The following is a 13,453-nucleotide window of genomic DNA, read 5'->3' as shown; positions in this document are numbered from 1 at the left end:
TGTGTTTCATTGACTATGCAAAGGCATTTGACTGTGTGGATCACAACAAACTGTGGCTGACTCTGAGAAGAATGGGAATCCCAGAACATTTTATCGTGCTTATGAGAAACCTGTACTTTGACCAAGAGGCAGTTGTCAGAACAGAGCAAGGAAACATTTCATGGTTTAAAATTGGGAAGGGTGTACACCAGGGATGTGTCCTATCGCCATACCTTTTCAACCTGTATGTGGAACAGATCATCCATGAGGCTGGGCTGTACAAGGAGGAACGTGGCATCAAGATTGGAGGAAGAATCATCAACAACCTGCATTATGCAGATGACACAACCTTCCTTGCTGAAACTGAGGAGGACCTGAAACACTTACTGCAGAGGGTCAAGAACTGCAGCCTTCAGTATGGATCGAAGTTCGACATCAAGAAAACAAAGGTTCTCACCACTGGGCCAATTAGCCGCATCATGATAGACAGCGAAGAGATTGAGATTGTTAACAGCTTTAGTTTGCTTGGCTTCACAATCAACTGTCTTGGTATCAGCAGCCAGGAAATCAAAAGACAAATTATATTGTAAAAGTCTACTGTCAGGAACATATCCAGAATACTGAAGGAGCAATGATGTCATTCTGGAAACTAAGGTGTGCCTGATACAGTCCATGGTCTTTGTAATTACATGCTATGCATTAGAAAGCTGGACAGTGACTAAGGATGATAGAAGGAGAATTGATGCCTTTGAGCTGTGGTGCTAGAGAAGAGTATTGACTATAACACGACGTGTTAAGAAAACAAACATAGTTGTCCTGGAGAGGGTGAAATCAGGCTGCTTTTGTGAGGCAAGGATTCTGAAGCTCTGTCTGACACAGTTTGGGCATGTTGCAAGGACCAGTTCTTGGAGAGGGACATCATGCTTGAAAGGGTGGAGGGACAGCAGAGCAGGGTAAGACCCTTGATGAGATGGATTGACTGAGTGACTAGAGTAATGGAGGTCTATGTGGCAGAGATGGTGAGGTTGGCTCAGGATAGAGCAGGGTTCAGAGCTATTGTACATAGGGTTACTTTGAGTTACAGGTGACTTAATGGCACACATGACAACAACAACATGTGTATTTTCTGTTTATATTGTTGAAGAAATCTATTTCAATGTTGAAGAAATCTATTTCAATGAGTAGTTATTGGTCTTAAAAATTCTACCTTTTGATCTCTGGTCTTTACAGTTGTTTGTATCTCCGAGACTATGTTTTCCAACTTCCATTCCTTCTTTGTTTCTAACTTCTGCACTCTGACCACCAGTAATTATAATTTCATTTTAATTGTGTGTTTAATTAGTTTCAGATTTCAAAAGTTGGAAAAAGTCTTCAATGTCTTCGTTGTTGTGTGCGTCCCTCCAGAACACATGTACATGATGTAACATGGGAGTGATTCCATGACCCCCCCCAAGATCTGTTAAACAAAATAGTTGTCGGAGGATTAAGAGTGGAAGGCAGCACTCTCTAATCCCATCTCAGCACTAATTGGCTATGAAGAGAGTTCCCCTAGAATGCAGCATGTAATTCCTTTTATCTCACCAGAAATAAAGGAGACGGGGAGCAAGTCACAGGGTGATGGACATAGCTCAGTATATCCAGGAAATAATCACCAGGACTGGAGTGTGTCTTTTTTGGACCTGGACCCCTGGACTGCACAGTTTCTTGAAATAGGAATGACCAGGGCACATGGAGGTCTCATGAGAACGCTGTACCTACAGATGCTGAAAGGAACAGGGACTTTACTCCTCAGCTGACACCAGGAGGGGGCTGCCCCTGGAGCATGTCTAGAACATGAGTCTCAAGCTTCCTGAATGGTAACAGGGCTCTCTGGTGGCCTGGGGGTGGCGTGCTGCAGGCGTTCTCCTCCCTTGCCTCTGAAAACACACTGGAGAGTCAGCTATGTGAAATTTCATCTCATGGACTTTGGGTATGTTGTCAGGAGCGGCTTTGGACAAAAATAGCATGCTGGGAATTGTGGGGGATTGGAGAAAGAAAAGACTCCCAACAAGGTCGATCGACACAGTGACTGTAACGGTGGGCTTGAACATATCAGAGAGGCTGAAGGTGGCACAGGCTAGAGAGAGATTCAGATTGATGGGGTCACTGAGTTGCAGCAGACTCAATGGCACTTAACAACAATAAACTGTATAAAGAAAGCTCTAGTGACGTAGCCCCTGGGGAGCTGTGCTGCTCCCCCAGGTGCTGTGCCTCAGTAGGTTTAAATCCACCAGTGGCTCCGAGGGAAAAAGATGGGCAGTCTTCTCCTGTGCATTTTACAGCTTTAGAAACCTAGTGGAGGAGAGTTCATCCCAGCAAGATGGCAATGAGAGAGAGAAAGAAAAAGACAGAGAGAGAAAGAGTAACAAGAGAAAGAGACTGAGTGGCAGAGAGAGAGAGGCAGAAAGACATAGTGACACACAGAGAAAGACAGAGTGACAGAGACAGAATGATGAAAGAGTGACAGAGAGACAGGGTGACAGAGAGACAGTGATAAGAGAAACAGAATGACAAGAGAGAGAGTGATAGAGACAGAGTGACAGAGAGGAGGAGAGAGAATGACAACAGAGAGAGACAGAGTGACAGAGAGAGGCAGAGTGACATACAGAGACAGAAAGAGACAGAGTGGCCCAGAGATAGAGTGACAGAGAGAGAGTGATGAGAGAGTGAGTGACAGAGACAAAATGACAAGAGAGAGTGACAGAGACGAATGACAGTGACAGAGAGACAGTGATGAGAGAGAGACATAGTGACAGAGAGAGACTGAGTGATGAGAGAGAGTGACACAGGGTGAGAGAGATGGAGTGACAGAGAGAGAGACAGAGAGACAGAGTGACAGTGAGAGTGACACAGAGATTACAAGAGGGAAGGTCTGATGGAGGAGGCCATAGTGAACTCCACTGCTAACACCTCATATCTCTGGAGGTTCAAATCCACTAGTGTCTCTGAGAGGAAGATGAGCAGTTCCCTCTGTTTGTGACTTAGAGCTTCAGCAATCCACTAGAGAGTCTGTGTGAGTTGTGATCAACTGAAAAGAGTGAGTGAGTGAGTAAACTATATGAAAAGAAATTTCTGCTTGTTAAAGTCACCCATTTGTCTTCCAGGGTCACCCTTGTTTTGTAATGTTTTAGAAGTTCATTGTTTTTCAGTGCTGCATAGTATTACAGTGTATGAATACACCATAGGTTCCAACACCCCCACCCCGCATTAAGATTTTTTTTTGTTTTTGCTAAAAAGGCTATAGAAAATGTTCATAAGTGCAAACCCCAGAGGCCAAAGCTGCTTTCCTGGGTGGCCTGGGGTCATGTCCATACAGACAGCAGGCTGGATGGTGGGATTCCAAGCCTCTGTGTCCTCAGCAGTGTCCTCAGATCCGAACATGGAACGTGCTGAGAAAGTCAGAGGCTTTGGTGATCATGTCCTCAAAGTCGGCAAAGCCCAGCTTGCCATCACCATCCAGGTCGGCCTCCTCGATAACCTTCTCACACACGAGCACCACCTCTTCCTCGTCCAGCTCTGACTTGGTGAGCCTGGCCAGGGTCATCTCCTGGTCCTCCTTGCAGATGAAGTTGTCAGTGATGAAGTCGTAGATCTTGAAGGCGTAGTTTGCCTTAAGATCATGGGGAGCAGACTCACAGAGCATAGAAAACATGTCCACAGAGTCATTGAAGGTGAGGTTCCTATCACCCTCCTCAGAGAAGGCCTCCATGATTCTCTCCTTGAAGAGGTTCTTCCGGAGCTCTGGCATCTGGATGGTGAGGCTGATGGGCACGTGGGCGATGGGGCTTTTCCTGGAGTCCATGGGGGGGAGGTTAGGGGCCAGCTCGTAGAAGCGTGCATGGAGCTTGAGTATGTTCTTCTCGTTGAAGAAGTTGCAGTCCTGGTACTTGTCCAGCTGCTCTTCGGTGCAGATGGTCTGCTTATTCTTCATGGCAGCTGCGGCTAGCATAGTTTTTCTATCCATTAGTTTGTTGATGGGTACTTGAGTTGCCTCCATCTCTTTCCTATTGTAAATAACACAGCAATAAACATGGATGTGCATGTATCTGTTTGGATGGCGGTTCTGGTTTCTTTTGGATATATTCCCAGTAGTGGAATTGCTGGATCAAATGGTATTGCAATTTCCAAGGACATTATGCTAAATGAACTATCTCAGTCACAGACAGACAAATACTGCACAGCACCACTGTTATAAAGCAGGTCTGATGGGGGGAGGGCTGTTGGGGGATAGAATAGGATAAGAGCAGATAGATAGTGAACATTGCATTGAAGCAGATGAAGGAGAGAACTGTTTAAAAGGATTATATAAAATTGTACAATAGTGAAAAACTCTTTTTAAAGAGAAAGTGAACTGGGGGGAGGGGGAATGGGGAGGAAAATGTGCAACAATGAATGAATGGAAATCCAAGTTTTCTGCAAACTTTTATTAAAATATGGAAAAAATAGAGAAAAAATGAAAGTAAAATACAAAAGAAAAAAAAAGAAATATATGATTAGACATTATAGGTAGGACAGCAGCCCAGAATAAGAGTCATACTGCAAAGAGGACCGAGGACTGGGGGAAGGGAGGTAATTGTGCAACAGTGAATGAATATTTAAAAAGAAAAGTGAACTGGAGGAGGGAAGGGGAAGGAGAGGGAGTAAAATATGCAATATAATGAATGAGTGAAAAGCTAACCTTTCTTTAAACTTTCATTAAAATCATGAATAAAATAAAAAATAAAATAAAAGTCATCCATTTGCACCATCTCTTGTTACAGCAGCATTAGATAACTGATACGTTGATGCATTAGTGACTGGTGCATAAATTTGAGTAATAATCACATTAAGTAATCTTCCTTGTGGGTGTGTAGATAATATCCTATCATTGGCCGTGTTGTACCTCAGAGCAGATGCTCAAGTATTCTTTGGTTGGAGATCATGATGTCATTTTCCTTCAATTTGTCATTGCTGTTGTAAGTGGTCATGTGATCATTCCATTCAGAATGCCAATGCCAGCCCATTTTAGTTCTCTGCTGTCAGGATTTGATGACTTCCAATATTCCTTGATTAACAGTTCATACCTCCTATGTTTTGATGATTAATAGATATTTGCAACTGTTGCTTCTCATTTTGAGTCATGTGTCCCCAACAAATGAAGGTCCTTTACTCCATCCATGTGATTTACGACAACTCTGACGAGGATATCAAGAATGTCATCCATGAAGAATGCAAAAGGTCATTGCAAAGATGGATGGAGAAGAAAAGACAAAAATGGCTGTCAGAAGAGACTCTGAATATTACACTACAGCACTGAGAAGCCAAAACAAAGAGGGGAAAAAAAATAAAGAAGTTAAGGAACTGAATAGAAGATTTCAAAGGACAGCTCAGGAAGACAAAGCAAAGTATTATAATGAAATGTGCAAGGAGCTGGAGTTGGAAAACCAAAATGTCGAACTTGGTTAGTATTTCTTAAGCTGAAAGAACTAAAGAACGAAAATATTCAAGCCTTGTATTGCAATACTCAAGGATGCTCTTGGCAGAATATTGAATGATTCAGGAAGCATTAAAAGAAGATGGAAGGAGTATACAGAGTCACTGTACCAGAAAGAATTGGCTGACAGAGAAGAATTTAATGAAACAACATAAGATCAAGAGGCAATGGTGATAAAGGAGGAAGTTCAGGCTGCTCTGAAGGACTTGGCAAAAAATAAAGCCCAGGAATTGATGGAATATCAATTGAATTATTTCAACAGACAGATGCTGCCCTGGACGTGCTCACCAGGTTGTGCCAAGAAATCTAGAGGACACCTACCTGGTCAACTGACTGGAAGAGATCCATATTTATTCCCGTTCCAAAAAAAGGTGATCTGACAGAGTGTGGAAATTATTGAACAATGTCACTAGTATCACGTGCAAGTAAAATCCTGGTGAAAATTGTCCAATAATGGTTGGAACAGCACATTGACAGAGAACTACCAAAAATACAAACTGGATTTAGAACAAATTGTGGCAGTAGAGACATTATTGACAATGTCAAATGGATCTTGGCAGAAGAGCAAAGAGTACCAGAGGGATGTCTATCTGTGTTCCATCAATTATGCAAAGGTATTTGACTGTGTGGATCACAACAAATTGCGTCTAACCTTGAGGGGAAAGGGAATCCCAGTACACTTGATTTTGCTAATGTGAAACCCATACTTAGACCAGGAAGCAGTGGTCAGAACAGAGCAAGGAAACATTGCATGGTTCAAAATCAGGAAAGAGTGCATCAGGGATGCTTTCTGTCTCCATACCTTTTCAATTTATATGCAGAACAGGTTATTTGGGAGTCTGGGCTGTATGAGGAGGAATGTGGCATCAGGATTGGAGAAGACTCATCAACAACCTGTGTTGTGCAGATGATACAACATTGCTTGCTGGAACTGAGAAGGACCTGAAGCACTTGCTACAGACGGTCAAGGACTGCAGTCTTCAATATGGATTGAAGCTCAGCATCAAGAAGACAAAGATTCTCACCACTGGGCCAATTGGCAGTGCCAGGATAGATGGAGAAGAGATTGAGATTGTTAACAATGTCAGCTTTCTTGGTTCCACAATCAACACTCTTGGCACCAGCGGTCAGGAAATCAAAAGATGTCTCTGCTGTCAGGGACTTTTCCAAAATGCTAAAGAGCAATAATGTCAGTCTGAAGACTAAGGAGTGCCTGATCCAGGCCATGGCCTTCACAATTACTTGCTGTACATCAGAAAACTGGACAATGACTAAGGATGACAGAAGAAGAATTGATGCCTTTGGATTGTGGTGCTGGAGAAGAGTATTCAACACATGTACCACCAGGAGAACAATAGATCTGTCTTAGAGGGGCTGAGACCAACTTTCTTCTGGGACAAGGCTTTTGAAGCATTGTTTTACATACTTTGGGCATGTGACCAGGAGGGAACAATCTTTGGAGAAGGACATCATGCTTGGAAAGGTGGAGGGACCGTGCAGGAGAGGAAGACCCCAGATGAGATGGATTGGCACAGTAACTGGGGTAAAAAGGGTAAGTGTATCAGAGTTAATGAGACTGGTTCAAGATAGGGCAGGGTTCATAGCTATTGTATATAGAGTCACTATGAGTTGTGGGCAACTCGAGGGCACATAACAACAACAACAACGACATGCTTAGTATATAATCCGAAAAGCTGGACCATATGAAAAATGCAACATCAGAAGGGGAGCAAGACTCATCAGCAACCTGTATTATCCAGCTAACCTTGTTTTCTAAAGAAGACTTGAAACAGTTCCTGAAGAAGATCAAAAACGTCAGTATGGATTACACCTCAACACCAAGAAAACAAAAATCCCCACCGTTGTACCAGCATACAACGTCATGATAGGTGGAGAATAGACTAATGTGGTCAGTAGTTTTCTTTTCATTGGATCCACAGTCAACACTAATGAAAACAGCTGCCAGGAAATCAAACAATGTATTTGCATTCAGCTAATCTCCTGTACGGGATCTCTTTAAAGTGCTAAGGAGCCACGAGTTCAAATTAAAGACTCAGGTGCACCCGATATAAGCCATGGGATTTTAAAAAATTTGCTCCATATGCATGCAAAACAGTGAGTAAGGAAGACAGATGAAGAATTAATGCCTCTCAGTTCTGATGTTGGGAGAGAGTACCGAATACATCATGAACTGTCAAAAGAACAAACAAATCTGTCTTTGAAGAAAGACAGTCAGAGTGCTCCTTATAGTCAAAGGACGGTGAGACTTCATCTGCCCACTTGGGAGGTATTATCAGGAGGGGCTAGTCATTGGGAAAGGACATTGTGCTTAGAAAAGTAGAGTCAGTGAAGGAGAGGAAGATACTTGACAGGATGTGTTGACACAGTGATGGAACAATGGGGATGGTGCAGAATCAGGCCTGGTTAAATGTGGGTCACTGCGAGTCACTGTTGACTCACTGACACCTAACAGTAACTCACATACTCTGAGGGGGCAGTTCTCTACTCATGTTTTGAGTGGACTCATCTACGGTACAGTCAGTCAGTGTTCTGCTGGTATTGACAAGATTATCATTGGGTTTTTTCCCCCCTTCTGCATTGAAGCAGTTGGTGGGTTTGAACTGCTATCCTTTTGGGTAGCAGCCCAACACTTAGCCTCCTAGACCAGCAGGGAGGATACATTGGTTCGTTTTTGAAAGAGCTGGATCATCAGGTTCTTCCTCCTGATTGGATGTTCTGGTCTTGTATTGTGGTTTTCATTTACATTTCTCTGATTACCAGGGATGACAGGTACTCATATGTTTGTTGGACATTGGTACATTGTTTTGCAAAGTGGCTAAGTCTTTTGTCCATGTTAAAATGGGTTCTCTTTTAAAAACTAAAAAAAGAAAATGGATTTTTTTTTCTCTTAGGACTCTGTACGAGTTCTCTACACATTCAGGATTTGAGTTCTTTGTATTGAAAATGTCTTATTCCAGTCTGTTTTCTGTTTTCACTGTCTTAATGGCAGAAGCTTTTAGATGTAATGAAGTCCAATCTGTCAATCTTTTATTTTACAGGTGATGCTATTTGTGTCCTGCTTTTTTTTTTTTCTGATTCAAGGACATGAAAATATTCTTCAGTGTTTTCTTTTAGAAGCTTTCTTGTTTTACCTTTTATATTTAAGTACAGTCTATCTAAAATAATATTTTTATCTGTGGTCAAAGTCATATTTTTTTGAACAAAAAATAGATCATCAGTTGACCCATTATCAGCATTCTTTCTCCAGTTAATGGTTTTGGTACCTTCATTGGACACTCATATGGAAGACACACCCCCCCCCACACCCACACACACGCAATGATGAATGTTGCCAAATTAGAATCTAAAAATGCTTTTACCTATTTGCATTTCCAGGATCAGATAGGAGAGTGTCTTTTCTCCATGTTATTGTTGCTGTTGTTAAGTGTTGTCCAGTTGAGTATGACTAATGTTGTTATTATGTACTGTTGAGTCAGAACTGACCCAGAGCTGACCATCCTGTGAATTTTCAGAGACAGCTCATCGCACAGGAGGAGACTGCCCATCCTTCTCCTGTGGAGAAGCTGGTGGCCTCAAACCACGTGCTTTGGGGATTGCTGTGCAGCTTCTTGCCACTAGAGATCCTATTAGCAATGGACCTGAACCCTGCGCTATCTTGTGCTGTCATCATAATTTCTGACACATTTGACCCATTACTGCAGTCACAATGTCAGTCCATCTCATTAAGGGTCTTGTTCACTGACCCTCCATCTTCCCAGGCATGATATCCCTTTCCAAGGAATAGCCTCATCTAGCTACATGTCCAAAATATGAGATAGGAAGCTTCCCCATCCTTGCTTCCAAGGAACACTCTGTATTTTCTCCAAGACATATCTGTTTGTTCTTTTGGCAGTCTATGGGATATTCAGTACACTAACACCACACTCAAAGGCATCAATTCTTCTGTCATCCTTATTCATTGTCCAGTTCATGGTGATTGAGAAGATCATGTCCTGAATCAGGTACACCTTAGCCTTCAAACTAACATCATTGCTCTGCAGTATTTGGAGAGATCCCTGGCAGCAGGCTTGCCTAATGCAATACATCTCTTGATTTTCTGGCTGTGGTATCATATACGTTGATTGTTGATCCAAGTAAGATGGAAATCATTGACAACTTCAATCCTTTCTCCATGTATTTGATGTTGCCTCTTGGTCCTGTGGTAAAGACTTCTGTTTTCTTGATGTTGAGATGTAATCGATACTGGAGGCTGTAATTCTTGGTCTTCTGCAGAAAGCATTGTATGATTTCCTCACTTTTAACAAGAAAGGTTGTGTCATCTGCATAATGCAGGTTGTTGATGAGTCTTCTTCTGATATTGATGTCACATTTCCTCTTCATGGAGTCCACACTTAAATATTCACCATTAGGAGATGAAAAGATGTGGACAAGTGAACGAGTACACCCATGACCATTCATAGTTATGACAAATGATATTTCTACACTCACATTTATGTATGCTGTAAATATATCCATATATAATAGTGCCAACTGGGCCAAAATTATGTAAATTTTTTATTGTATAGTTTTGGTTTTATACCTTTTTAAAAATTTTTTTTATTTTATTATTTGTGTGTACCGTCAAATCAGATCTGACTGGTACAGGAGGGAATTTTCCCTCCTTCCTCGGCAGAGCATCTGGTGGATTTGAACCGTGCGCCTCTGGGATTGCAGTGCAGCTTCTTGCCACTAGGCCACCAGAGCTCCCCTGGTTTTATACCTTTTTTTTTAAAATTCATTGTTGCACATTTTCTCTCTCCTGCCTTTCCCCTGCAACCCCCACCCCACCCTGCAGTCCGCCCCTTGTTCCAGATTGTTGTCATACATATAATACCTCTCATATATTCCTTTCAGACAGTTCTTGCCCTTGTCTGTTCTATACTGCAGTGTTCATTACTTATCCACTCGTTTCCCATTCTCTCCCCAACTTCCCCAGGTCTGGGCCATTTTTAACAAAGGTGTTATGCAGTATTTTCCCTTTCGTGACTGAGATATCTCACTCAACATAATGTCCTCAAGGCTCCCCTATGTTGTATAATGTTTTATGAGTTGTTTTTCAATGCTGTGTGGAATTCCATTGTGTGAGTGTACCATAGTTTTCCCTATACATTCCTTTGTTGATGGGCACTTGAGTTGCTTCCATCTCTTTGCTGTTGTGAATAACGCAGCAGTAATCATGGCTGTGCATAGATCTGTTTGAGTTGTGGCTCTGGATTTTTTAGGCTGTATTCCCAGTCGTCTTTGGAGGGGGGCATCATGCTGGGTAGAGCAGAGGGACAGCACAAGAGGGGAAGACCCTCTATGAGGTGGATTGATTCAGTGACTGGGGTATTGAGATGGGTGTGTCAGAGGCAATGTGATTGGCACAGGATAGAGCAAGGTTTAGGGCTGTTGTACATAGGGTCGCTATGAGTCGCAAACGACTCGATGGCCCATAACAACAAACAACAACATTCCCAGTCGTGGATTTGATGGCTCAAGTGGTATTCCTATTTCTAACCTTTCCCCCATTTCCACTTAAATTTGTATTGAAAAAAAATATATGAAAAACTGAAATTCATAATTGTAACATGCTGAACCTTGTAAGCAGTCCATACGTTCCCATCAAGAATAGTTTCCCAAGTTGCTCTTTTCTTGCTTATAGGACATTCTTCCATTTCCTGCATGGCTGCTTCATATTCCTCATCTAAAAGTTGTAAGTGCCTGTTTTTATCAAATAGTGTCATCTGCACAACAAATGGCTTTTCCCCATGTAATTCCAAATTTTTGAGAGAGTGCCAGACCATCTTCCACAGTGCCTGTATCATTTCACGTTCCCATCAGCAGTGAATAAGAGTTCCAGTCTTTCCACAATCTCGCCAGCATTTGTTGTTGCTGCCCTTTTGAACTTTGTTATTGTTTCTGGGTACGTAAGCATTCTAACCATTACCAACCACCATAAGGAAATAAGTTGCTAGTCTTTTTTTTTTAATTTAAAATTTATTTTGAAAAATTTAAATATACACAAATGTAGAGAGCTTAATACAAAAAAAACTAATGTCTGACGTGTGGAAGTTCCAAGAGATTTTACCACATTTACTCCACCCCTTTTTCTTGTTTTTTTTTGCTGAAGCATTTTAAACAAACCAAGTCCTTATAATACTTTATTCTCTATACTTCATGCACCATATGCATTTCCACACTCTATTAGACTTTTTCCTTTTTATTAAATGTTTTTTATTAATGATTTTTAATGCAACATATATCTATATTTTTTACAGCATATTCTTTCCATCTAATTTCCCCCCCATTCATTCATTGTTGCACATTTTCCTCCTCACCCACCCCTCCCCCCAGTTCAGTTTTCTCTTTGAAGGAAAAAAAAATTCTTTCATTGTTATACAATTCCCCCCTCCCAGTCCACGCCACTATGCAGCTTTCATTCTGGATTCTTCTCATGACAATTATATCTAATCATATATTCTTTCTAAACAGTTCTCTCTCTCATTTGTTTCAATGCAGTATACATTGTTTATCCCCTCTTAGTTTTCCCCCAACTCCAATGTCAGTCCTGTTTACAACAGTGGCCCTATGTAATATTTGTCCTTTTGGACTGAGATAGTTCACTCAGCCTAATGTCCTCCAAGGTCACCCATTTTGAATAATATTTCATGAGTTCCTTGTTTTTCAATGCAGCATAGTATTCAATTGTGTGAATATACCACAGCTTCTTTATCCATTCATTTGTTGATGGACACTTGGGTTGCTTCCAACTCTTTGCTATGGTGAACAAAGCCGCAATAAACGTGGGTGTGCATATATCTGCTTGGGTGGCAGTTATGGTTTCTTTAGGGTATATTTCCAGTAGTGGAATTGCTGAGTCAAATGGTATTTCTATTTGCAACTTTTTGAGAAAGCGCTAAAAGTGTTGATTGTGGAGCCAAGCAAGCTGAAGCTATTAACAATCTCTATCCTCTATCATGATGCTGCGAGTTGGCTCAGTGGTGAGAATCTTTGTTTTCTTGATGTTGAGTTTCAATCCATATTACAAACTAGAGGGTCCTTGAACTTCTTCAACAGATGCTTCTGGTCTTCAATTTCAATTTCAGCAAGCAAGGTTGTGTCATCTGCTTAACACAGGTTATTGATGTGTCTTCTTCTAATCCTGATGCCACATTCCTCCTCAAAGCCTACCCCCTCAAATGATCTGTTCTGTGTATAGATTAAAAAGGTATGGAGACAGGACACATCCCTGACACACTCTTTTTCTGATTTTGAACCATGCAGTGTTTTCTTGCTCTGTTCTGATAGCTGTCTCCTGGTCCAAGAGTAAAGAAGTAAAAGAATAATATAAAATTATTTACCATTTGGTGGAGTGTAAAATGATCTCATTTTTATTTGTTTGAATTTTCCTTTTGTCACTAAGGTGAGTTGACCAGATCTTTTTTTTAATACCATCAGTATGTATTCCTTTCATCTTCTTTTTATGTTTCTTGAATCATTTAAGATTTTGCCCATGGCATCTTTCAGAATTGCCTCTAGAGGCTTGAATTTGTTTTTTATTTTTTTAGCCTGAGAAATGCTAAGCAAGTTCAACCCTTTGTTTTCACTGACTTCAACTCTGCACATTCCATTATAACATGCTTTGTCTTCTTGAGATGCCCTTTGAAATCTTCACCTGTTTTACTTTAGCATCTCTTCTCTTTGTTTTGGCTTCTTAGTGCTCTAATGCAATTTTCAGTTTCTTCTGATATCTGTTTTGGCTTTTTTTCCTCTCCTCTTTTGCTCTCTTCATGGATGATATTCTTAGTTTCACTCCACAGTTCTGGTCTTTGATCATTGGTGATCAATGACTTAAACCTGTTCTTTAGATGATTTTTAAATTTTCTTTCTCTATACCAGGAAATTAAAAAAAACGTATTG

At 41.2% G+C, this 13,453-nt stretch overlaps 2 protein-coding genes across 3 annotated transcripts in view; one reads left to right on the top strand and one right to left on the bottom strand.

Annotated features, from left to right (window-relative positions):
• The window catches only part of CACNA1I (calcium channel, voltage-dependent, T type, alpha 1I subunit), a 186,428-nt gene that overhangs the window by 103,300 nt on the left and 69,675 nt on the right, over positions 1-13,453 (top strand). The window lies entirely within an intron of this gene.
• Positions 3,386-3,949, bottom strand: LOC102872580 (calcium and integrin-binding family member 2-like). Of its 2 annotated transcripts, XM_006890105.1 has the most exons (2): positions 3,898-3,949; positions 3,386-3,750 (listed from the first exon to the last, which is right to left on the bottom strand). In XM_006890105.1, exons 1-2 carry the CDS (start codon positions 3,947-3,949, stop codon positions 3,386-3,388), a joined length of 417 nt encoding a protein of 138 aa, XP_006890167.1. The 2 variants fall into 2 exon arrangements, with proteins under 2 accessions (XP_006890167.1, XP_006890166.1); XM_006890104.1 differs by having other exon boundaries at positions 3,386-3,949.

The sequence above is a fragment of the Elephantulus edwardii genome, unplaced genomic scaffold (genome assembly GCF_000299155.1).
Source record: "Elephantulus edwardii isolate Elephantulus edwardi_28Jun2011 unplaced genomic scaffold, EleEdw1.0 scaffold00086, whole genome shotgun sequence".
Taxonomy (NCBI): Eukaryota; Metazoa; Chordata; class Mammalia; order Macroscelidea; family Macroscelididae; genus Elephantulus; species Elephantulus edwardii.
The sequence above is the reverse complement of the archived record's forward strand: the minus strand, read 5'-3'. Positions and strand labels throughout refer to the sequence as shown.